This window comes from Marmota flaviventris, chromosome 5, assembly GCF_047511675.1.
Source record: "Marmota flaviventris isolate mMarFla1 chromosome 5, mMarFla1.hap1, whole genome shotgun sequence".
NCBI lineage: Eukaryota > Metazoa > Chordata > Mammalia > Rodentia > Sciuridae > Marmota > Marmota flaviventris.
Genome location: NC_092502.1, coordinates 46,407,159 through 46,432,346, shown reverse-complemented (window position 1 = coordinate 46,432,346; position 25,188 = coordinate 46,407,159). Strand labels below are relative to the sequence as shown.

The 25,188-nt window shown below is 41.0% G+C and overlaps 1 protein-coding gene across 3 annotated transcripts in view; it reads left to right on the top strand.

The window, feature by feature from the left end:
• Positions 1-21,794, top strand: part of Sema6a (semaphorin 6A) — a 124,955-nt gene extending 103,161 nt beyond the window's left edge. For all 3 annotated transcript variants that reach the window (XM_071612203.1, XM_071612201.1, XM_071612202.1), the window contains one exon: positions 18,460-21,794. In XM_071612203.1, the coding sequence (XP_071468304.1) occupies positions 18,460-19,658 (1,199 nt within the window). In that variant the 3' untranslated portion in view covers positions 19,659-21,794. The remainder of the gene's footprint in view (positions 1-18,459) is intronic.
• Positions 21,795-25,188: the final 3,394 nt, after the last annotated feature.

The following is a 25,188-nucleotide window of genomic DNA, read 5'->3' as shown; positions in this document are numbered from 1 at the left end:
AAAAGTCTTGGTCCTTTTCTGACTCATTATGATGTCCCTTAACCTGAACCAATCTGTGACTCCCTTGCTTCTTTTCATTCCCTGACGTTGGTGCCTTAATGATGTCACACCCGTGTGTGCAGCATCTCCTGGGATGCGGGAGTTCCGTGGGTTTCCTTGATGGCCTTTTGATGGGTGTTCTTTTCACTGGGTCGATTGTCTCATGGGAATGTGACATTTGTGTGCTCCAGCTTTGGAAGCTAAATATACTCTGGAATTGTTTCTAAAATATTCCTACATTTCCCTGCTAAGCAGAAAGTGTGTCTGCTGACCAACGAGCTGAGGAAGAGGCAAGTGTCCAATGCCCACTGAAAAAGAGCCAGTGAGCAAAATGAGTTCAACAGCTCTCGTCTGCAGATCTGTTGATGCCCCGGGCTGGTCCCCTTGTCTGCCCCAGTTCGTGCTCCAAACAGTTCTGCATTTCCAGAGTATGTTTGCTTGCCTTTTTCTTTCTTTTCCTTGCTGTGTCTTTCGTCTTAATTTAATTCCCGTGCGTCCTTCTCATTCTGTCCAAGCACTGCTCGCACCTTGCCGTCTAACCCTCTTCTGCTACCATTGTTCTTAGCCTCCCCCTTTCACAGTAATAGGCCCAAAGCCCCCTGCCCTCTATGGAACATTCCAAGGCTCTTTCCTTCTAAACTGGGATCAGCATTTGGAAGCTGTACGTATATATAGTTCTCACTAACAAAGTGTAGGAGGAGACCTGCAAAGCATACAGAAGCATTATCATAGAAAAATGAAGTAATTTTCTCTCTCAGTAACTGGCCTTGCCCTTCATTACCCTACTGGCCTTGTCTAATGTCTCTTGTCCTTGCTGCTTTTCTTTAAAATTGCCTGATATCTTTCAAGCCCTGGATTCATTAGTAAAAAAACACAGTCGACCTCTCTGTTTTTATCTCTGGGTCCCTCGATGTCTGGAGCCTCCAGAGCCAGCCCTTTAATCACCAAGCTGATAAATTAGATGCAGCCCTGACTACTTCTTTCCTGGTTTGGCCACATCTAAAAATATATATTATTTATTCATCCAATAACTATTGAGGTGGTAATGGGTAGTTACATAGGGGCTCTAATTACATGTAAATAAGAAAGAAAACCCCATTTATTTTTAGATCTGGCTTATTCCCCACCTAACAGCAAAAGAAATAAGAGCTTCTTTTTTTAGGTTAAACAATCCTGAGAATGAATAGCCACTCCTGTGCCTCTTGTTTCTTACCAAAAGTAACAATGTCATAAAACTGATTTCCAAGAAGACTGCAAGACTGGGGAGGAAGTTAGCCTGGTACAAAGTTGCTAGGACTGCTGTGTAGCAGAAATGTAAAATCTAAACCCCAACTACTGCCATTAGGACACAGCACAAATCCTGAATGGAAGAGAAGCCCATATTTCTGATTTTGTTTTATAGCGTTCTTGTGTGCTCTCAGAAAGTAGATGAAATAGTAAATATAGAAAAAGGAGTTCTCATTTGCTGAAAAATGCCAGAATTGTATGCTTATATAATTTAGGGAATCTTTAAAGTGAAGTATTATCACATAATTATATTTGGGTAAAAGATACGGCCATTATAAATAAGGAAAGCATGGAGAAACAGAATTTGAGTTTGAGGTGACATGAATAATTTAAACCAAAATGTAAATGTTGACTGTGTTTTAATCAATGTGCAAGCTGTTTGTGTAAGCAATTTGTAGTTGGGAAAATAATATTCCAGTAAGATTCATAAAGTCTGTAAAGGATGATGAGCACGCTTAGTTATTGTATAAATCACAGAGTTTATCAACAATCCTCTCTATAGGTAATTACTTACTCCTTTCACGTACAGTGGCCTGTGACTGTCTTGCCTCAGTGGTAAGTGCAGCTCCGGACTTCATGATTTAGGGGCTCAGGGACAGCATGGTCTTCAGGAATACTGAATCATGTGGTAGAACTTTATACCTTTTGTGGTTCTCTTTCAGTGTGCTTGATTAGGTCAAGGAATAAGTCTCAGTTTGGTCCTTGATCATTAACAGCTCCCTAAACTTGCCACCACCCCTGTTTGACAAAGAGAGTATGGGCTTTAGACTGCTGCTATATCTTAGAGCTGGATCCAGCTGGAATTAACATTGTTTCACTTTCAGTTAATTCTATTTTTATAGTTACCCTCTATCTATGAAAAATGACACGTGTTTCCATTTATGTCAGTGTTGTAAAGTTTCCATTTGAAATACATTTTAAAGACGATTTAAATACTAAGTACATAGTAATGCAGGAGGTAGTAGAGAAATAAAATCTTAAGTAAATAATTTGGTATGTGAGGCTCATTGGCATGGTTAACCTTGTACAATTAGCAATTCACTGAGTAAAGTTTAGGTATCTCTGGTCTAAAGCAATTAAAAGGATCTTGTGAAGATTAAACTACTACCAAGATCAGGAGACTGAGGCAGGAGGATCACAAGTTCAAGCCCAGTCTGGGCAATTTAGTGAGACCCTGTCGCAAAAGAAAAAGTAAAAAGGGCTAGGAATGTAGCTTAGTAGTAGAGCACCTCTGGGTTCAATCCCCAGTAGCAAAAAAAAAAAAAAAGGCAACAGCTGAGCATAGTGGTGCATGCCTGTAATCCCAGAGATTTGGGAGGCTGAGGCAGCAGATTACAAATTGAGGCTAGCCTCAACAATGTAGCAAGGCCTTATCTCAAAATTAAGAAGGAGTGGGGATGTAACTCAGGGGTAAAGTACCCCTGGGTTCAATCCCCTGTACCCTACCCTACCCGCAACACACACACAAAGAAAAACTATCAAGAACTTTCCTTCTGACGCTCGGAAGGATGACAGTCAATGACCCCAACCCTCTGTTGGTTGGGCACTGCAAAGCCAAGCATATGCATGCATCAGTCTGAGTGTTGAGATTACATCATCCTGTGCTCTTCGGATTCCTTTTCAACCTTCCGAGCTTTGTGATTGGGTATGGGAAGTTTGGTCAAGTAGGAATTTAAAGAAAAATTGATTCAGACTAGAAAGAAATTAGCCACTCTAGGCTTGTTAAGCATCTGGCAATTTTTTTTTTCTCCATTCCCATAGTGAGCACCCTAGTGTAGGCTGCAGCTAGTAATTACTTAAATTGTAGAAGCTTACCTGCAGCATCTCTGCATCCCAGATACTTTTCTGGTATCTATAAGGACTCTAGTACTATAGTTTTTCCCTCACTTGACATACCTTACTCTTTGCCCTTCTTTCCCTTTTCTACCATTCACTCTTTACCTATGCTGAATTCCAAACACTCAGAGCGATCTTTGTTCATGAACAGACAGAGATCAGCTCATGAGTGCACATAGTTAATAATAGACTGGAGTCTGATTACTCTTGCATTGTAACACCCTCCAATGCCTAAAATCTACAGCATTGGGATTCTAAAGTTCCCAGTTCTCCCAATGAGTAAGATAATTTCTTGGCTCCTGTCAAATCATATGTAAGTGATTTTATGTACAGAGGAATTTATTCCTGATGACAGTAATATGGAAAGGAAAATAGGCGTTCTTCTTTTCCTGACCTAAACTTGGACTGAATTTTTCCTGCCATTTCTTCAGTAACATTGCTGTAGCAAAAAAAAAAAAAAAAAATGTTTTCTGTAGCGTCTCAAGCAAAATTTATCACTCATTTTGTAGTGCAATTTCGATGTCAATGAGAAGTTTGGGGCTATCATAGAAACAGACATGGTTCCTGTCCAAGAAATATCAAACTGCCAGACAGACAAAACACAAGTAGACACAAAAGCAGAGAAAAAAAAATGCTTTATGGTCACTACTGTCTTTGTGAACAGAGAGAGAACATACACAACAGACTTTAGAAAAAGATACTGGACAACTAAAGGCAACTTGGCAGGACAGAGCAAGGACACGACCCTCTGAAACCATTTTTCAGCTCCTTCTCTTTGGTCTTTTCCTTCCGTACCAATATTATAGCAATAATATATCTCTAGGCAAAGAAGGCAAGGAAAATGAGGGATGTTGGGTGCAGGATTCATGTTTAAAATTTTGAGGAATGCTGCTGGCCAACTCTGACTTTATTTTTAAAAATAGGTCAAGCTTTACTTCAAAAAAACAAAACACTAGGCTCACACTGATTTGCATAGCTTTTACCAGTGAGGCATAGTATGGCAGCCATTCTTTTAGATTTAAGGTAGAGCAAGACAGTCTTCAGGAGACTTCAGAGAAAGAGTTCAGTCTTATGGGGAGTCCTCTGAAAGAGCAAGGTCTCTTACTTCCATTGAACAATTGGAAAATAATGGAATCAGGGAGAAAAGAAACATATATGGTCAGAGGCAAGGAACACTAAGAGGAGGAATAGATGGTTGATATTCCAAGAACCTTTTTGAATTAGAGTTCATTTATTTGTTTTGAGGACATTAGGAAAGGTATCATGCAAAGTTCATAAGAAATCTGGTATACGGTGGTGCTGCTGTTGTTGGTAATGAAACATTAGAGATTCTTAAAATTTAGTGTTAGTTTTTTTATTTGTAAATTGTGCTATGCCAGTCCTGTAAAGATTCAATATTGTTTTTATAACTCAAACTACTTTAACCAACTAAAGGTTTGAATGCCTATAAAGAATGTTTATGGCTGTAATCCCAGCATCTTGGGAGGCTGAGACAGGAGGATCATGAGTTCAAAGCCAGCCTCAGCAATTTAGCAAGGCCTTAAGTAAATTAGGGAGACCCTGTCTCAAAATATAGAAAAGCTGGGGATGTGTGTCAACAGCTAAGTGCCCATGGGTTAGATCCCTGGTACCAAAATAAATAAATAAATAAATAAATAAAAATAAATGTTGTGGGAATCATGAGAAACACACTGTGGGGAAATAGAAGAGTAGGGTTGTTGCACAAAATATAATGTGCCCACTTATTTGAACTTCAGATGCATCTGAATACTGTTTTTAAATATTTATTTATTTATATTTGAGAGAGAGAGAGAGAGAGTTTTAACATTTATTTTTTTAGTTTTCGGCGGACACAACATCTTTGTTGGTATGTGGTGCTGAGGATCGAACCCGGGCCGCACGCATGCCAGGCAAGCGCGCTACCGCTTGAGCCACATCCCCAGCCCGTTTTTAAATATTTAGATAAAACTAAATAGTTTTACTGTAAGCATATCCCAAATATTGCATAGGACATACTATTCTCTGAAACATTACTGTTTATATCTGAAGCTTAAATTTAACCTAGTATCCTATATATTTTTTGCTCTATTAATCCCATTAAAGAGGTTGCAGGTAACTTATTCAGTGAAGCTATAGAAGACATAGTCTTTAGATGATATTGGCCCTTTAACTCTTGGAAATCTACAGTAACCCAAATCAGAGTTTGAGTAAAAAAATAAATTATTCACATTTAATTTCAGAAATGATCACTCAAAGTTACATATGTGTTTGTACTGTGATAAAGAGTAATTTAAAAGATTATCACTGAAATCAAGTTTTCAAATGACACTTTTAAGTGAGGAAAGCTCAGAAAAAAAAAAAATTGTTCCTGAACAGGAGCTCCATTAAAAACAATTGATTCTTTAATTTTCTTTAACCTCAAGTTTTCTTCAACATGCATTTTTGGTCTCTTTCAGAAAGTACCAGAAAATAGTAGTGATATTGATAACCCTATTCACAAGGAAAGCTGTACAAAATCCTTTCCTTTTTTTCTTCACTCATTCAACAGACATTCAGCAAACACATACTAGACATGAACATGATGTTGAGTATTACAGAAGATACAGTTTTGAATTCAACATAAGCCTGCCCTCAGGTAGCTTGCAGTCAGCCTAGCAAGGGAGGTGCACAGGTGGTCTGCCTAACTGGGGCAGAAAGATTCTTGAGAGAAAAGTGAAGGAGAGAAGGGAGAGCAGAGCCCTGAGGGAGTCAAGGGAGTGACTGATGGGGTTGGGTGGGACACCAAGCACTGAAGGAAAGATGGATTTCAGGAGCAGGGGAAGGGGAGGACATTCCATGGCAAATAAATTTCATGATCAAGACAAAAAGCTGTAAAAGTACAACATGAGATGATAAAGGGGAAAGTGGTATGGGGTGACCATAGTGATAAAGTAAACAGAGGGCTGGAGTGGGGGCTGAGATTGAAATGGTCATCTTAGTGCCATGCTTTGGCTTTAGCTACAGGCAGTGGGGGATAGGATGATAGGTGGTGGGAAGAAGGACCCGAGTGGGGGGGGAGGAAGGAAAGGACAAAAGTAGAGAGATTGATAGGTGATATATAGTAAATTGACTATGTAATTATATGAGGTTATTAATTACATATACACCATGAATTTGGGAAGAGGAACTTTGCATCAATTTAGAATCTACAGTGTCTGTTACTACGTATCCCTGACATATTTTCCTGGTAGATGCTTTTTTGCCAAACTAAGAACTTTCTTCCAGGTAAAGTCCCCCAAGGCAAGCTAAATTCCAAACAAGGGCTTTCTCTGTCATTTTGGTTAAAACATTGGGGTGCATGGCTTATAACAGACATTTTATTAAGGACAGATTTTGAAATTAGAGGAGGCGGAGAAAGAAATGAGAATGTAATCCAGGGTACTACCCTATATTTTTTACTATATTATTTCTTTGTCACCTCCCAGGAAAAGAGTCTATTTGTGGCCTATGGCTTTTCTTTAAAGGACTGAAGAAAACAGCATGGTAAACAGGTCAGGTGCTGGTCCTCAAATAGACCAAGTGGCACTTCCCCCCCGTGTGAGTGTGTGCCAGGGAGGAGGGTGAGAACCCAGAAACCCCAGAGGAAGGCTGTAATCATTCTTTCACTACTACAGGCATGGATGTAGATTTGATTTAATTAATTTTGTATCCTCTTGACAACTTGCTGAATTTATCTAAGGTCTTGATGAGATTATTGTGGAAAGGGTAGAAGGAAAAAAAAAAGTTAAATGTCAGCCATGTAGAAAGCTGTTTTATCTCCTTGCCTGCCTGAATCTGCACACCAATATTTGAATTTTCTAGAGATAACCACTAAACCATTTTTTTTCTCACCTACTATCCACTTTCTCAAAAAATGGAGATCTTAAATTATGATTATGGAGACTTGAACTTTTGCTTTTAATAGCAATTTAAACCTTAGGGTATTAAAAAAAAAAGTAAATTCATCTTCTATGGGTGCTTCTTACCTTTAACCTACAGCTACTCTTTGAAGCCCTATCTTTCTTGACATGAAACTTTACCCCCACCCTTTTCCTTCAGTTTTCTTTCTTCTTTTTTTTTCCATTCTCTCCCATCTTTTGTACAAAAACACACACAATGACAGAGTTTTCTGACAGCTTAATGGAACTTTCAAGGACTATAGGGACTAGGTTAGGCATGATCTTATTAACGGAACATCTGGAGTCATTACAGACTTCCTCTTTAATTGACTCAACTGCACTGTGTTCATCTAGATTCTGTTTTGTCCTAACAATAAAACTGTGAAGAATCAATTTATAGTTTGGATCCTGCGCAATAATAGAAAAAATAATATTAGCTTTGTCTCCAAACTTTATGATAACCTGGTTTCGTGACGTTTGTTTGTTTTAAGGTTAGAAGTATGATTTTGCAAACCTCATTGTTTCATAGATAAGCTAGTCTACACAGGGCAAAGTAGTAGAAACCAGGTAATTTCCTGAGGGTAATTTCTCTTTTCTTAACATTACTCATGAGAATGACCTCACACTCTATAGGACTTGCTCAGAATACATAATGCATGTCACTGCCCTACAGAAAAGAAGGCTGAAAAACCTGTGTTCACTTGTTGGTCCTAGAGAGATACAGGCTATGTGAAAAATAGGTAAACCCCTGCAAAAATGTATGGGCTACTGGGGGGACTGAAAGGAGCCACAGGAACCTCATCATATGTAAATCTCTTAGCACTTTAAATCTCAAAAGGCCCTGAAGTAAACTAATGAAATGTAGTTGTTTATACTCAAATATACTGGGGGCACAGTAGATGGGATCCTAATCAGTGCCAGAGTCAATTATAGGCAATGTGAAGGTTTGTCATCTTTAATATTTCTTAAGTTCTTGTAAGTCCATAGCTTGGGAACTATCTTTGTAAAGTGATCCATTTTTAATGGAGTAATATAAATTCTCCCACTCCAATTATTTTTAAATTTTATATTTTTAAAAGGATGCTTTTCTTTTCAAACAAACATCCACGTTTACTCTTACTGAAGTCAGATGCAGTGATTATGAGCTGTATAAAAATAATGGAAGTTCAGTTTAGACAGTCATTGGCAATGCTTTATTAGGAGGGGAAATGGTGTCGAAATTTATAGGACTGCAAACTGCATTATGCCTGACCTTTTGGACATATTAAAGCATGTCATTTCCAGTCCTGTAGCCTCTTGCTATTCATAAATAATAGATAACACTGGACACAATCACCTGACATTTGTTAAGGTAATAAATATACCCTAAGTGCAGAAGGGTCTTGCATTCCAGGATTTAAAAGCACACGATGGAAATTTTATGTAACTTAAAATGTCTTATGTAATTCTACGGATTTGCACATTCAGTTCAGCTCAGCATATCAGGAGGTGCTGAGCTCCATTGAGCACACTGTTGTGCTAAGCATTTTTATTATTGTAAAGCAAGACCTTAATATGGGCAAATGAAACATGAGCTCAGGTCCCTCTTTTCAGTGCAGGAACATAAAGCAAAGCCTTCTTGAGTTTCCTTTCTCTTTTCCTGCCATGCAGATGTTGAGGAAGAGTTTTGGCATCCCCTGATCCATTCTCAGTGTCACTTGATGGCCATGAGTTGAGTTTTAAGGGTCTGATTTTGAGGACATTGGATGAGGGTCTACGAAGGAGCTACTTTGTCCTATGGCTCCATCAGGTGTTCTGCTTCTTCTGCCCCTGGGTCTAGTCATGACCAGACAGACCTCTGTGGTCCCAGGTACTCCTGATGCTCACCGTAAACAGAGATGAGATGAAGCATCAAAAATTCCTCCTTATGTCTTCATGCCAGAGTAGAGACTCCAGGCATTTTTTCATCAGCCTCCATTGCTAGCAAATTTGGTAGATTGATACTGCAGGAGTAGTACAGCATTTTAGGTCCTAAATCACACTTTTGTCAAATACCAAGGGAAAGTGTAAAGGATTTGATTGTATTTTGAACAAAATAACAATTTTGTGTTCTTTATCAGAGCATGGCAACCTTAGTAAAGAAATTATACATGTGATCCACTGAAGACTCATGCTTTGAACATCAAGAAGATTTTGTGCATTTACTTCTTATATATTTTACAAATCATTTTGGAAGTCTGGCTAACCACTGGCTCAGTGGTGTCTGATGTAGAATTTTAGAGCTAAACACCCAGATGTTTTCTAGAATATCATTGATGTCATTTAGGACAGTGCCTCTCAAACTTTAGTGAACATAAGAATCATCCAGAGGGCTGGGGATGTGGCTCAAGCGGTAGCGCTCTCGCCTAGCATGTGTGCGGCCCGGGTTCGATCCTCAGCACCACATACAAACAAAGATGTTGTGTCTGCCGAAAACTAAAAAAATAAATATTAAAAATTCTCTCTCTCTCTCTCTTAAAAAAAAAAGAAAAAAGAATCATCCAGAGAGCTGTTTAAACACAGCTTTCTGGGGCCAGCCCAGAGACTGTAGGTAAAAAAGTGGAGTAGGACCTAAGGATTTATTTATAACAAGTTCCAGGTAAGACTAAGACTGAGCAGTACTGGGACTCAAGATGCTTTTCAAGTTGCTCACTAGCCAAGATTTTGTTGTATTTTTATTTACTTTTATTTGTATTTTTTAATCTTTATTTTTCTACTCTTGATTAACACAATTGAGCCCTACCAAAATAAGTGCCTTAAAATAGTCTATCTTGGATCCCACAGAAGGCAGCCAACTTGTCAGAACTTCTAGAAATCCTGTCATTGTGTTTTTAATTGAACACTAACACATTTCCTGCACAATGCCAACTGCTTTACATATTTTCATTTATTTAGCCTGTTTTATTCTTCTAACAATGCTCATCTCATAGCACTACTGGGGCTTAGAGATTGAGTGACATGCCCAAGGTCACACAGCTAATTATTTGTAAAGCCAAGATGAAAATCCAGGTCTTTATGACTTCATAGTTTATGTCCTTAACCAATAACACCCAGCCTCATCCTGACCCAGATCCTAAGAACTCTATTCCTAGCAAGTTTAACAGTTTCTAGAATATTAGAACAGACCTCTTTCCTCATATTTATTTTACCTTGCTTTGTAGAGAAAAATCAAAGCACTGCAAATACTCCAAACAATGTATTATCTGAATTTCACTTTTTTTTTTTTAAGAAGAACCACTCCCCATTGTGTAGCTTTGATGCCCTGTGAGAGAGCAAAGGAAGAAGATGGGACCAGGAAGTTGGAAAATAGAAATGCTTTGTCTAGTTTCAGAAAGAACACAGATGTTAGGTTTCCGGTCATATTTAGAAAGAAAGCCTCAGAATAGGAAAATAAACCTTGAAAATTCTGCAAAAACTTTGCCAAACTAAAACAATTCTTACCAAAAAAGAAAAGAAATGCAGGGCTTGAGTTTATTTCATGAAAATAGAAAGGAGACTGGTAGAGTAGAGAAGGGGACCAGCAAGGGGGGAAAGGAGGTAATGGGGAACAAAACTGATCAAACTGTATTGCTGTATTGTATGCATGTATGAATATGTAACAACTAATCCCACTGTTATGTCTAATTATAATGACCAATAAAAATTTTAAATTTTAATTTTAAAAATTACCATAAAATAAATAAAATGCACTTAAGAAATTAAAAAAATAGTTTTGGGCTTGTATAGGGTCAATAACAATTCTAAAACAGAACCACATACCAACATTCCTGGGCATGGCTTTTAAAAATTATCCTGATATGATCTTGTTACGGCCATCAATCCATGCTCTGGGTGAGGAAGGTGTCTTCCCATTGGCAACGCCAAGTCTAGCAGTGGAGCTGAAGGATGTCAGTGAATAGAGCACAAGGGGGAAATGAAGCTGTTTCTTCTTTTTTTTCTTTCTTTCTTTTTTTTTTTTTTTTTTTTAAGTGAAGTTCAATGAGTTTCATGCTCACTCTCCCTTCTCTCCCTGGGATATCATCCCAACCAAAAAAATGTATCAATTTCAGAGGTGATAGAAGTGGAAGTGGGGCTCACCCACAGTCAATCACTGTAAGCATTATTCCAATATGTGAGCTTTAAAATTGCTTCTGAACTGAGGATATTAAATGGCCAGGAAGCTGCCTCTACTTTGGCATAGACACTAGCCTTATACCATGCCCCTCCCAGTACCTAATCTTCAGCTGCCAGGAAAACCAAAAAGAAATAAAAAAAAATAAGAGGAAAAGGAAAGTTTGAGTTATAAACTCTAAGCCCATTTCCATGGCTGCTGGCGGTTCAGTTTATTCCTAAGCCATCTGGTTCCCATTATGCCGTAAGACAAGAAGACTCCCTTGAAGGCTGCTTCCTGCCGAGATAACCACAGAGTGCTCCCATTTCGCTTTCCGTGTGGTCATCTCGATTGGCTAGGGTGTGGTGTGGAGAATAAATTGTCTCCAGTTGGGGTTTTTCCCTATTTGTTTTCTCTCTCCTTAATGGGGCTCACAGTGGGCCCTGTGTGGTTAGCCTGGTGATGTTTGGCTCCTGATTAGTTCATTCATTCTGATCGCCTTGCAGGATTGTGAGTCTGGCATTTCATTGCAATAAGATTTTCAAACAAGAAAAATTGGGTTGTTAGATTCCATTCACCCAACTTGTTATGAGGATTTCAAGGAAATTGCAGGCTTGTCTTACTATAAAGCAGAATCAAGAGTCTATTTTAGGGGATCCTACTCTGGGGGCTTTTCTTGGTGATTTGCCATCTTTCTTAGCTCTCAGACCCAACACAAACCCTCTCTGCTCAGTGATGGAGGAAACGTCCATCCTCCTTTTTTGCCTTTGCATATTTCTCTAAAGGACACAGAGAGGCTTTGTTGTCTTTGTGGTCACCGGGTCTGCTTTACACAGATGCCTATTAATCACTTCACTATGGAGACAGACACATCCATCATATCACAGCAGCTCAGAAACAGGCAGCCCAGTAAGCAAGGGTGAGAGGGGAAAGTGCACACTTAACCATTTCGAGTTACTGGCTGCCTGGGTTGTACACATTTAGAGAGGTAATTGGGGTGGGGATGGGGGGTGCTAATTCTTGGTATTTAGCTTAGTAGGTGCAATTGAGTGTATATATTTGTCCGTTTTACTTCATAATTTAATATGACAGTTATCTTCCAGATATCTGGGTAAGGTGCAAGGGATGAGTATACTTTTAATTTTAAAAACACTAAGAAAAATAAAATGTTTTTGATGCAAAGATATTGCCTCTGAAACCAGTACAGATCAATTAGCTCAGAACTTTCCTTCTAAAACTCACAGGTCTTCAAACATCTTTTTTGGTCATTTGAGGCTGCTCATGGCCTTTTTCCAAATGTTGTTTGTAGCTCTTGTTTTTCATATCTTTTCTCGATATGTACTCATTCATTCACACATTTATTTACTATTGGTTTAACAGATATTTACTGAGCACCTTTATGTCTGGGAATTCAGTGGTGAATGTCTCCCTTTTAGAGCACACAAGGTGAGAAAAACAAACATAAAAGCAATATCCTAGGAGTGGTGATTTAGGATAGAGGAAGAACAGAGCTCTAGAGACACTTGTAGAACAAAGAGCTCACCTGGTCTGAGGAGTGGAAGAAGGTTGCTGCGTTGAAGTAGAGATAACAAAGGATGAGGTTGCATGTGTGGTATGGTGGGGGTGGGATATTTCAAGCAGGGGGACAACCTGTGAGAAAGCCCAGAAGTAAGGAACAGTCCAGCAGGGTGGTTCATGCCTAGGGTATAAGGGACCAGAAGGAAATGAGACCATTCACTATTACTGAATACAGTTTTCCCTTTCCTTCTCTCCACCTCTTGATTTTTGTTGCATTATCCATTCCAGCTGGAATCCTGTGCATCTTTAAGGCATAGTACAACTACCATCTCCTAGGTAAAGCTGTTGCCTGTTTTTGACATAGAAAGGATGTAGCTCATTCCTTTTTGAATGCAGTTATATGCAAGTAGCTGCCTTCTCCTTACTGGTTTATGATTCATTCATCTTTGTCCCAACATGTAGCACAGTGCTTTAGTGAGCTCAAAAAACATTTCCTGAAGGTGGCCACAAAGATGCTGGGAGCTGAAACCTTGTTACATTGGCACAATAATAACGACACCAAGAAAATCACAATCCAACCCTGAGTTAGGACACAGCATCCTTTCTAAAGCAAGCTGTCCTTGAGCCTTGTGCTGTGCCCAGCCCCACCCCAGTGCACAGATGAGGCAGTCATGGAGAACTGGGAGCAGGGCTATCAGGAGCCTTTTTTTTTTTTTTTTAAGAGAATGTGGTATGTGATTATTTCAGATTATTAACAAGGTCATCACAGGAAAATGCTGAAATGTATCGGGCTTTCTCTTTGCAGTTTATAATTGTTCTTATTTATAATTATATGTTGTTTGGGCCTGCAAGGCAGGGTCTTTCATAAGTTTTTCATTGTGTTGGCCTCTGAGAGTTTCAGTCTATCTCACTAAGGCCTCCCTGCAGTATCTGAAAACTCTCACCTCAGAGGGAAAAAAAAAGAAAAAGTGGAAATTCTATTCTTTCTCAGTTCTGCCAATTTAAGGCATGATTTCAGAGAAATCTCTAAGCCATTGTATGCCTTGCTTCCTGCAATAGGAAGGTGGAAAGAATAACCATTTAGCACCCCATGACTGGTGAGAAATAGCTAGTGGTTAATGAATCAATGCAAAGGATGTTTCAGATACTGTTTTCATTACTAATGCCCCATTTTCAATTGGTGAGAGCAGAAGGTCTGGGCTTGGTAAAGGAAGGCATATCAATACTCCAGAGTGAAGAAGCCTACCTGATTGTTCCCTCTGCAGTGTGGGGACCCCTGGGCAGGGGAGCATACCTCCCTAAAAAGGCTTTCCACTTCCCCAGGACTTCCATTCAAAATCTGAAGGGCTGGATGCTCACCCCAGCTCCAGCCTGTTGCCCTTTGCAGAGATGCATTTATTCTGAATTATTCAATTCCACTGGAGCACTCAGTTGTCACAAATAACCCATTTACCCTCGTTGGCTCTTTTGGAATTATCCCAGAGCCAATTTCTTTTTATTTTCAAAATTGTTTCTCTCCTTGTTTTGAACAAACACTGAGCACCTTTATAGATTTCATTTGATTTGTCTGATAGATGCTGCTATTAAAATTCTGTTATGATTAGAGATATAATTCTTTCCTGTGACTTCAGAAGCAAGGTTATAGTCACTCCTAAGATGACCTACAAGTTTAGAGGTACATTTAAAAATATCTCTGTGTATTAAAAATCACGTGTTCAGCAGTCATGGATTTAGCTATACTACCCTGAGCCCTGAGGGTGGTCAGGTTATAAATGCAAATAATACATGGTCCCTGTCCTGGAGGAGCTGACTAGATTATTACTGCACTAGGAATATACAATCCCTTTGTTTTGTTTGACATTTCCCTGTTTTGTTTTCAATTATTTCCAAATTCAAGACCTATAGACAGTTCAGAAAGCGAGGTATTTCTTTATGTCATTTTATCAACATTTCCTCTCATCTCCTTGGCCACATTTGAATAGCACCAGGTTTGAAGCAGAGAAGAACACATCTGCCCCTTTCCCTGGGAGATTGAAAGCTAATGGAATCAACTGGAGCAGCTGTGACTATATCCTCCTGAAGCCCTCTATGAGCCTCTCACCTACCACTTATCTTGTGGCTTCTTTTGACCTTTTGATTTGCCCAGCAAACTACAGCATTTAAGCTTTTTCCTATTCTTTATTTGATTCTTCTAACACTCAGTAAGGCAGTAAGATTGTGTTAACCCCACATCATAGATGAAAAATACTGAGGCCCAGAGATGTTAAGTCTCTTGTCAAAAGGTCACCCAGCCTATAGATGGGCCCAAGACTCCAGGCCCTTTGAGATATTCTCTAGTGTTGTTTGTATCATTCCAAATGACCCTTTAGTCGAGATTGCTGTGTTCCATCCTTCATGATGCTCAGGCCACAAAATTTTGTTTGCAGTGCTAGGGATCAAACCCAGGACCTTGTGCACATTAGGCAAGTGCTCTACCACTGAACTACATCCCAGGACCACAAAGTTGATTTGATCATTTGCATGAATGCTCCTAGCCCTTTTCTTGATACAAGCAGAAAGCTTTGTTTGGAAAGGCATTTTCAAAAATAACCTTTAACCTTATCTTCAACTGCACTTTCAATTTAATCTCTGTTTCTAATTTGGGGTGGGGTTTCTGAATTTGCCCAAGCAGGTGCTTTTAGGTCTGAAAGATGAAACAAGTCATAATGGTTTTTAAGGGCACTATTTACATAACAAAATGAGATAGTTTCCTCAAAGGTCAGATCTTACTTGACTTGTTAACAGCTGCCCACCCCCCCCACCCCCCCCCCCCCCCCCCGCCAAAAAAAAGAACCTGAACTCAAATGTCATCCATTAAAAAAAAAAAAAATCTTTCTCAGTGAAAGAGCAAGTAGTTTCCATGAGTCTGAGCTAATAATCTTCAGACACAAAAAAAGAGCTAAAAGTAAGGTTAGGAAGCAATGTATAAATTTGAAAATTGTGTAGTTTTCCCAGTGAAATAAATGAATAGTTCTAACCTTATTACTGTGCAAAAGGCTTGCACTGCTCACTCCCATGCCGGAAGCCAGTCCATCAGCAAGGCTGTGGTTAGACGCCAGAACTTTGTTATGACAAGCTAACCATTGGAACATTGGAAGACGTAGAACATTCTAATGTTAAAGTCCATCTTGACAGAGGTGGAGGTTTGTGGCCAAATTAAGCACAACTGATCCTAATCACCTACTCTGGGGATGCTTTTTGTTCTGTAGATCTCAAGAATAAAGATCATTATTTCCTCAGGCTATTCTTATTCCAATGATTATATTGGGAACCCACATGCCATTCCTAACATATTATACCACAGACAGGTGAGAGTCCAGGTTAGAGTCCTCTTGCTGATCACGAACTCTTGATAATGAAAGAAAACACATTTCCTCTGGTGATTGAGGGAGGCTAGGAACAAGTAAGGTTAAACAGGAGTCAAGGCTGGACTTTAACCTTACTTTTTCCATGTTCATCTTAAACTAAGAGGTCAATTCAAACTGTACACTGTTAAAGCCCATTGTCAATAGCTTCCTATTAAACTACACAGCTCCCTAGCCCCTAAATATGATCGCCTGAAGGGGCTCCATGAATTACCTATTACCAAAAAATTTTACTTATTACCCACTACCAATGTGGGTACTTAGCTAGCCTATGTTAGACCCCACTGAAATCACCAAGTCAATGAGGAAAATTAAGCCCATTTTGTTCACAGGTGTACATTTTTGAGCAATTATGTGTAGGTGTTTAAGAACGATGTTCAATAGAACCCTATACACAATCAGAATGAAAGGAAAATCTGTTGCTATTTTAGCATAACAACAAGGAAATGCAAATTTTATGAAGAAATTTTTCATTAGCACATTCTCTTGCTTGACTAGGTATTAAAACATATTTGAATGCAAGGTGCTTCATTGTTTGGGGAATTCCACACATAAAAGGTGTGAGTTATAGCCAATCATTTTTTGCTTCTCTGATTCCACCCCTTAAAATCACATGAAGGTAAATCTGAAAGATTTGGCAAGTGTCACATTTAGAAATTTTTCAATATCTTCCCTTCTTAAACTCTTTCCTTAGGGCAACCGCCCTTCATCTCCCTCATCTCCAAGGGTATTTGTTTAATCACAGAATCCTTTTTCTTAAGAGAGATTTGCTGCTTCTATTGATTCCCACCTGAGGTCACAATCCTTTGTCACAGGACAGTCATTTCCACAGCAACCACATGTGATGTCACAAGTGAGGGCAAGGGGAGAAGGTTCTCTGGAAAGAAAGGAGTGTCATCTTCACGCAGGAGGCTTCAGGGTTTTGAAACCATTACTACAGTTATCAAATACTTGAGCAAGAAATCACCCCTCACCCCCACCTGGCCATCTGACAAAGCTGCATTTCTTCAAGGTCTCAACTGTGACATTTGAAAAAAAAAAAAACATTTCAGCTGAAGTTTAAGGGTTGCATGTTGTGGGTTTGGAAAGGGGTAGAGATTTTTATTTCATTTCATTCTAATTTTGTGCCACTGATACCTGCCAGTAAAATGCATTAAACATATTCCAGAAAGACTTGATTTAGTAGATGAAAAATGTGTCTCCAGAGACAGAGAAGGTACATTTTCTGTCTTGCTCTCGTTTCCATAATAGGAACAATGTTTACATTTCCTCAGCCCATGCAGTGCCTGTAATGTATTCATGTTCTTTTCCTCTCCAGAGGCAGGAATTGAGGTATTTGAGATTTTATTTTTTTTAGCTACTGCATCAAGCACTTGAGATCTGACAATTGTGATGTGTATTCTCATGTGGTATTAAAAAAATAAAAGCTTCGGGTGTTTGCATTTGATTAGAGTTGCTCAGCTTGGTGGCTGATTAAGCAGGAACAGGGAAAGCAACTTCCTTCAGAAACATAGCATCTTGGTTAATGTAGTGTAAGAGCATAGACGGGTGTAGTCACATAATTTTTATTAAATTGAAGAGATAACTCTGCCGAAGAATCTCATGGTGACAGCAAACCCTAAGCATAATAATGGGACCTGACACTTCTCAAATCCTCTACAGGGCCCCAACTGCTCTTTTTTTCTAAATATTCTTTCATTTCCAGCGAGGAGAGTGCTTCATTCAAACATTCAGCATATTTATCTGAAATTGAGAGTGGATTTTTTTTTAATGCAAAGTAAGCATAAACATTGTAATCTATTAGCTTTATCTCTTTTCTTTCACTGTAAATGACATACACCCTCTACCCTCTAGTTGCTTGAAAAGCAAACATAGTTTGCTCCAGATAGAGGCCTTGGTGCTACGAGGCAGTCATGAGAAAACTGGACGCTGGCATTGTTCTGTGACTTGTTCATTTAATATGCATCCCTCTTCCTCCAGACTCAAAATATCTCAGTTATCCTAATTCTATAGGGGAAGACTGATAAGAGATGAAAAGGGAGAGACATAAGTAAATTCTGAAAGCCCAAACTTGTCACGTTCTATGGAATGAAGCTAATTAGAAGAAGCATGTACTGGAGAGAATAAAAAACACAAAGGCGGCAACAAATGAAGTTGATTTGCACACTTCACAATGTGTGTGTGGGAGGGGTTAATTGATGAATGTCTGGCAAGCTGCACCCTGAAGACAAGTTACATAGAGGTGCCGCTGTCACTTATTACTGTTATTAATTAACAGGGTGAGTGCCAAGCAATGGTAAGCCTCGCCTGTGTTTTCGTTTCTTAACACCATGTGTGATGTCTATTGCAGGAGTGATTCGGGAAAGTTACCTCAAAGGCCATGATCAGCTGGTTCCTGTCACCCTCTTGGCCATTGCAGTCATTCTGGCTTTTGTCATGGGGGCCGTCTTCTCTGGCATCATCGTGTACTGTGTCTGTGATCACCGGCGCAAGGATGTGGCTGTGGTGCAGCGCAAGGAGAAGGAGCTCGCTCACTCACGCAGGGGATCCATGAGCAGTGTCACCAAGCTCAGTGGCCTCTTTGGGGACACCCAGTCCAAAGACCCCAAACCAGAGGCCATCCTCACGCCGCTCATGCACAACGGCAAGCTTGCCACTCCCAGCAACACCGCCAAGATGCTCATTAAGGCTGACCAGCATCACTTGGACCTTACGGCCTTGCCCACCCCAGAGTCCACCCCAACACTGCAGCAGAAGCGGAAGCCCAGCCGTGGCAGCAGGGAGTGGGAGAGGAACCAGAACCTCATCAATGCCTGCACAAAGGACATGCCCCCTATGGGCTCCCCTGTGATTCCCACGGACCTGCCCCTCCGGGCCTCCCCCAGCCACATCCCCAGTGTGGTGGTCCTGCCCATCACACAGCAGGGCTACCAGCATGAGTACGTGGACCAGCCCAAACTGAGCGAGGTGGCCCACATGGCACTGGAGGACCAGGCCGCCACCCTGGAGTACAAGACCATCAAAGATCATCTCAGCAGCAAGAGTCCCAACCATGGGGTGAGCCTCGTGGAGGACCCAGACAGCCTGCCCCCCAAGGTCCCACAGCGCGAGGCCTCCCTGGGCCCTCCGGGAGGCTCCCTGTCCCAGAACGGCCTGAGCAAGCGACTGGAAATGCACCACTCCTCTTCCTACGGGGTTGACTATAAAAGGAGCTACCCCACGAACTCGCTCACGAGAAGCCACCAGGCCACCACTCTCAAAAGAAACAATACTAACTCCTCCAATTCCTCTCACCTCTCCAGAAACCAGAGCTTTGGCAGGGGGGACAACCCGCCTCCTGCCCCACAGAGGGTGGACTCTATCCAGGTGCACAGCTCCCAGGCATCGGGCCAGGCCGTGACTGTTTCGAGGCAGCCCAGCCTCAACACCTACAATTCACTAACGAGGTCGGGGCTGAAGCGTACTCCCTCGCTAAAGCCAGACGTACCTCCCAAACCCTCCTTTGCTCCCCTTTCCACATCCATGAAGCCCAATGATGCGTGTACATAATCCAGGGGGAGGGGGTCAGGAGTCGAACCAGCAGGCAAGGCGAGCGCCCGCTCAGCTCAGCAAGGTTCTCAACTGCCTGGAGTATCCACCAGACCAAGATGGCCCACGGCAGAACTGAGGACGCTAGCTGGGTCCTCCTCTGGGACACAGGGGTACTCTCAATCGGGCCATGTGGTTTGGTGAAGGTTCGCAACAGTGGGACTCACCTCCATTCTCTTCCTTCACCCTCCCGCACACCCTACAGCAGGTTGGACCCACAAAAGACTTCAGTTTTCATCACAAACATGAGCCAAAAGCACATACCCACCCACCCCCCCCATGCACACATGCACATGCACACACAACAACACACACACACACACACACACACACACACAGTTGAACAGCAGCCACAACATGGTGTCCATGACTGCACGGGACGTTGCCAAACTGGGCTAGCGTTCCAAACTGCAAAAACACAAATACATTTTTTTTAAAAATCATGAAAATTAAAAAAATATATATATAAAGAATTCATTGATAATTCTAACTCAGACTTTAACAATGGCAGAAGTTTACTATGCGCAGATACTGTGAAATGCCCACCAGTGTTACAGCTTTTCTGTTATAGCCGATAAATGCCATGTTGGGCAACTATGTCATAGATTTCTGCTCCTCTCTTTTAATGAAATAACGTGACCGTTAACGCAAGTAACTCTTTATTTATTGTTCTACTCTTTTTTTTTTTCCTTAAGGAAAGGACTCTTCCATATATCATCCTATGAACAGCTCTTCTGAAGCCCACTGAAAGTTAAAACTATTTAACGTGAAATCCATTAACTGGAATAATTGAGTTTCTTTATTTTTACAATAAATTCACTGAGTAAATAAGTTGGAGCTGGAATTCTGAGCTTTGTGTTTGGACTGTCTGGTCTGTAGCTAAAGGAAAGCATTAAGAGGGGAATATTTATTTAAGTCTACCAGTTAATTTGATGGTCAGGTTTCTGACCATAACATGCAAAAAAAAAAAAAAAAAATCCATTAGTTTCATAGTCCTTCCAAATCCTAACTTCTGAAGCAACCAGGAGAGAAACTTCTAGAATGGCACATCATGTCCCATTGCTGCCGAAGTGGCTCTTGTCAGTGGTCCCCACTTTCTGCGAAGGCACCAGCTTGAGATCTGCCATCTCATTTCACCTTGCATGTGAGACAGCAAAGCGAAATCCACAATCGGTGTGAACTAATTAATATGCTGGCTGCTACCTTGCATAAATTAATGGTTTGATCACACGGGTTTTTCGTGGGGTTACATCTGTGAATAGCCTGTTTTCCACATGTAAATTTGTGCCTTACACCCTGAGTTGTGTACACCTGTAAACTGTCATATGATCAATTTTTTCTTCCTTTTGAAATAAATGCAGATATTTATTTAACCCTCCCCACGACCCCTACTCCAGCCCTCTGGGGGATTGGAGTCAAGCAGATGGAAGAAGAACACAGCGGCGAAGGTCGTAAAGACGCCGCAGCCTGGGAGCGCTGGGTGGCATACACCCTCTGATTCACACTGCCTTCTAGTCGTGCCAACTCGAACCACCCTTTGGCTGTGCTGCCAAGCATGGACCCCAGTGTCATGGGTGGCAAATCCCAGAGCCCCTGCTTCCCTTATATTCTCAGATCATTTCAATATGGTGACATCCTCATTAGGCAGCAGAAAAGGGACTAATGTCCCAGTCCTCATTCTGCTGTGTCCACTGGCTGGAGAATACACTGTGTGCCATTGGGCAGGCACCTGGGAGGAGTCTCCAAGCTGTGCTGCACGTACACAGCACACAAAGCAACGACGTGGAAATAGATGCAGGCAGGCTGGTCCCTGCTGTGATTAAAGAGTAACTTGAAGTATGAGGCCAACCACAATGGATGCTGCAAACACATTGACTGGGGCAAAGTATTTTCAGTTATTTTAAAATTTCTTTATCATTTTGTTATTGTTTCTAGAAGGTTGGGAGGGGATGGCCTGTGTGTCTCTCCCCATGGTTTTCATTTCGTTCAAGCACACAGAAGAGACTTCTGTTTACTCTATCATGAACAAAAGAATTGTCAACATACTGTAAACCGTAAGCATTGTTGTCAGTTATTAGTGTTTTTGTTTGTTTGTTTGTTTTAAAAAAAAAAAAGTTAAACAGTATATTTGGTGGTCTTCTTGTCCCTTTTAATTTCTAGTTTGATCTTCTGGGTTTAGTTTTGTCTTTGAAAATTTTTAAGAAACTTGCAGAGAAAGACTGAGTTGGTTAGGGGAACGCAGTGGCTCCACAGTCAGATCTGAGTGTCGCTGCGGGTTCGAGCACAGCCCTTGACTCCCAGAGTTCCTCCAGGTTTGGTTGTTGTTTGGGGTCGGTTGTAGCTATTGTTTTGTTTTGTTTTTTAGTGGAGTCCTTGTTCACATTCTGTGAACTCTGTACCCTGAACCCATGATTTCTGGAAGACTTGCCTGGAAATCAAGATACTGTTTTCTCCCTTTTCTTCAAAAAATGCAGAAGTTAGGGAGGTGATGGGTGTGTGTCACCCTGCTACCTTCACCCTCGTGCTTGACTCCCAAGAGTATTGACAGTGTCGTGCCCACCACTCGTCGACTTGAGCACCACCGAATGCCGGTGTCTGCGGGCATCATTGTCTCCGCTGTGCTAAGGAGACCTGTGTCAAAACTTACACGTCCCATATCCCTGCATCCCACCACCTGTCACTTGCGGTGTTAACCCTACTATGCCCACATGTATTGAGCTGGTCTTCTGCATTGAAGTGTTGCCCCCTTTCTTTTCCCCATTGCGTGTGGGGGGAGGGTCCATAAACCTGAGTGTGCCTTTGCTTCCCACCCTTGCTAGACACTGTAGATGCAAAAACTCAGATTTATATTTGTTGTAAAGTTGTAAAAATATTGTGATGTCACCAATTTTCCTTCCATCTCCACATCCCCTAACATCTGATTCATGACTTAATGTATGTTGTAAAAAGAAAAAAAAAAAAAAGAAAAGAAAAGAAAAAAAAGGGAAAAAAAAAGCAAGAAAAAGGCTCTTTATTACTGAAAAGTAATAAAACCAGACTGTTCTACATTATTTTTTGCGTCTTGGGTGCTTATTTTTTAATTTCTTAAATATATATATTTTTTATCTTTTTATAGCCGCTTTCCCCACCCTCTGCTCATTTTCGGCATGATTCTCCTCTTTCTCTATCTCTATTTAGTTTCCCCAGCATAAATAACTATGCCCTTAGACATATCTGTTTGAAATATCCACACCCTGCTCCCCCCACCCAAATTATCGATGTGTTTTCTATGCCTGCACCCAGCCTGGAGCAGAATTTTAGCAGAAGCCACCGGTAATTAAAAGGCAGAGCACGCATTGACTCCCTCTATTCATTTTATGTGTTTTCTTTTTATGGGCTTGTTCATCATCAAACATTTATGGTAGGCTTGATAGTTTAAGAGATCAAGGCTAGGATTTTAGTATGTAGGGTCCACTAAAAATAGATCCTTGCACAGATGTGACTTCAGCCTTTTTACATATTAATAAGGTGAAGGGTGCTAGATTTTACTCCTAGTTAGCATTTCTTTCTTATAACTCAGAAGACACGGTTGGAGGTATATTGGGATGCAGTACTTGATTTTTATTTTGCAGAATATGAAATGCCTGGATCAGATTTCCCCTCTGGGGTATTTTTAAAAACCGTTGTTTAAAATAAGTCCTCAGCTAAGGTATTTTACTCTTGACCTTCCAGGGTACTTTTATATATATATATATATGCTTTAGGTCAGTTTGAGTGTGAGAAGCTGCAGGTTGGGGCCTACAGTGGTCTCTTGATCTGGCCTAGCCATCTTTTCCCAAATCATTTTCCAATTGTATTTGTGAGGTATATCACTGTTCAGCACTGAGTTGACTAGGTATAGTTCTTGCCTTCTCATTTACAAAGACAGACTGACATGGCCCCTGTAATTACCATTTGGATGTAAGCATCAGTGTTGTTGAGGGGGCTCCCCAAAGATTAAGGTCATGTGGAATTTTTGAGCTGGTTCTTGTGTGAGTTGTTTAGAGACCTAACCAAGGAGCTGGAGAGATCTAGTGCAAAAACACCAAGTGTGCTGCTTAGAAACAAAACTCAGAGGTCTCACACGGGGCCTGTGAGATCGTGCAGCCACGGAGGGGGATAGGGAAGACCAGGAGTAGCCTGGTTCTCACATGTGGGGTTTGAGCTGCTGAGCACTGGAGCACTGCCCTGCTGTGAGTGTGTGAAGCAGCAAGCACGTGTGTCAGTGCCTTAGAAATCTACCTGGCAGTAATGTGGATAATGGATTGGTCCGGGGAGAGGCTGCAGACAGGCTGGGCATTGTGCCAAATGACATGCCAACTTGGTAGGAACAACACAAGTGGAAAGCCCACATCCAATTTCAGATTCTCTAGGAAACACACTGAATCAGCTCAGTGATTGTCTCTTCTTTTGCCAGGTAGAAAAGTTTCCCTCTCCTTCTATGACTTACAGATTGCTCTACCCAGTTGTATCCGAGTGTCCTATGGTAGAACTCAGAGGGTGGTTAACAGCTAGTCTGACCGAAAAAGGGTGGGCAGAGCTGAGGTACACTGAGTCAGTGAAGGATTTGCTCCTGATCTCCAGGCTAGTGGAGAGCAACTAAGCAGAAGACAAATTCATTGCCTCTTATCCCATGCATCCAGAGCAATACTAGCCTGATAGACTTGACTCCAGACCACACAGTATCTCCCTCTCATCATCCTTTCTCACGGAAGCTCTCCACACACACACACATTACCCTGCCCCAGCTATATCTGCCAGAGTTCTTTATCTGAGCCGAGGGAAGAGCGGCCAGAAGCTCAGATCACAGGGATTTAAAGCAAACAGTCCCTGCCGTGCAACCTAATACTTTTTGCTGCAGTCAGCTTTGTTCTGGTTTGGTGACGAGGTGACAGAGGCTAAACAGGTGTAGCTAGTATTTTAGCTGGGGCCCCAGAGATGTCCCCATGCAGAAACACACACACACACACACACACACACACACACAAATGCATCAGACAACTCAGATTTTTAATTGTTATCTGCTTGGTTATGTGCTTGTTAAAGGGTTGAAGATTTCTGCAGTGTGTCTTTAGACTGTTGTCCCTTAGGAGTGGCTAAAGCAATGCAGACTAAGCGGGTTGCTTTATGGGTCCAGAGCTGATATCTTGGATCTGACTGCTTCCTTGGAGAGGCGTGTCAGGTAAACACAAACTGGTGTCCTTGTTCAGTATTGGGATTTGGCTAAAGCCAAAAAAGACACCCCAGATCCATGGTCCTAGGTTTTAGAGCCTTAACAAAAGTCATTAAAAAAAGAAAGAAAGAAAAATCATTCAGCAAGTCAAAGTGTCAGAAAGGCACCTCCAATTTCAAACACTGGTACATTTTGCTTGAGGGAAAGGGGTATGGGGGATTTAAAAGAACCCTTTAGTAACAAAATAACATGATTAAGAGCCTAATCCTTTTCCTGGCTTAGCATTATGACAGCTGGGTG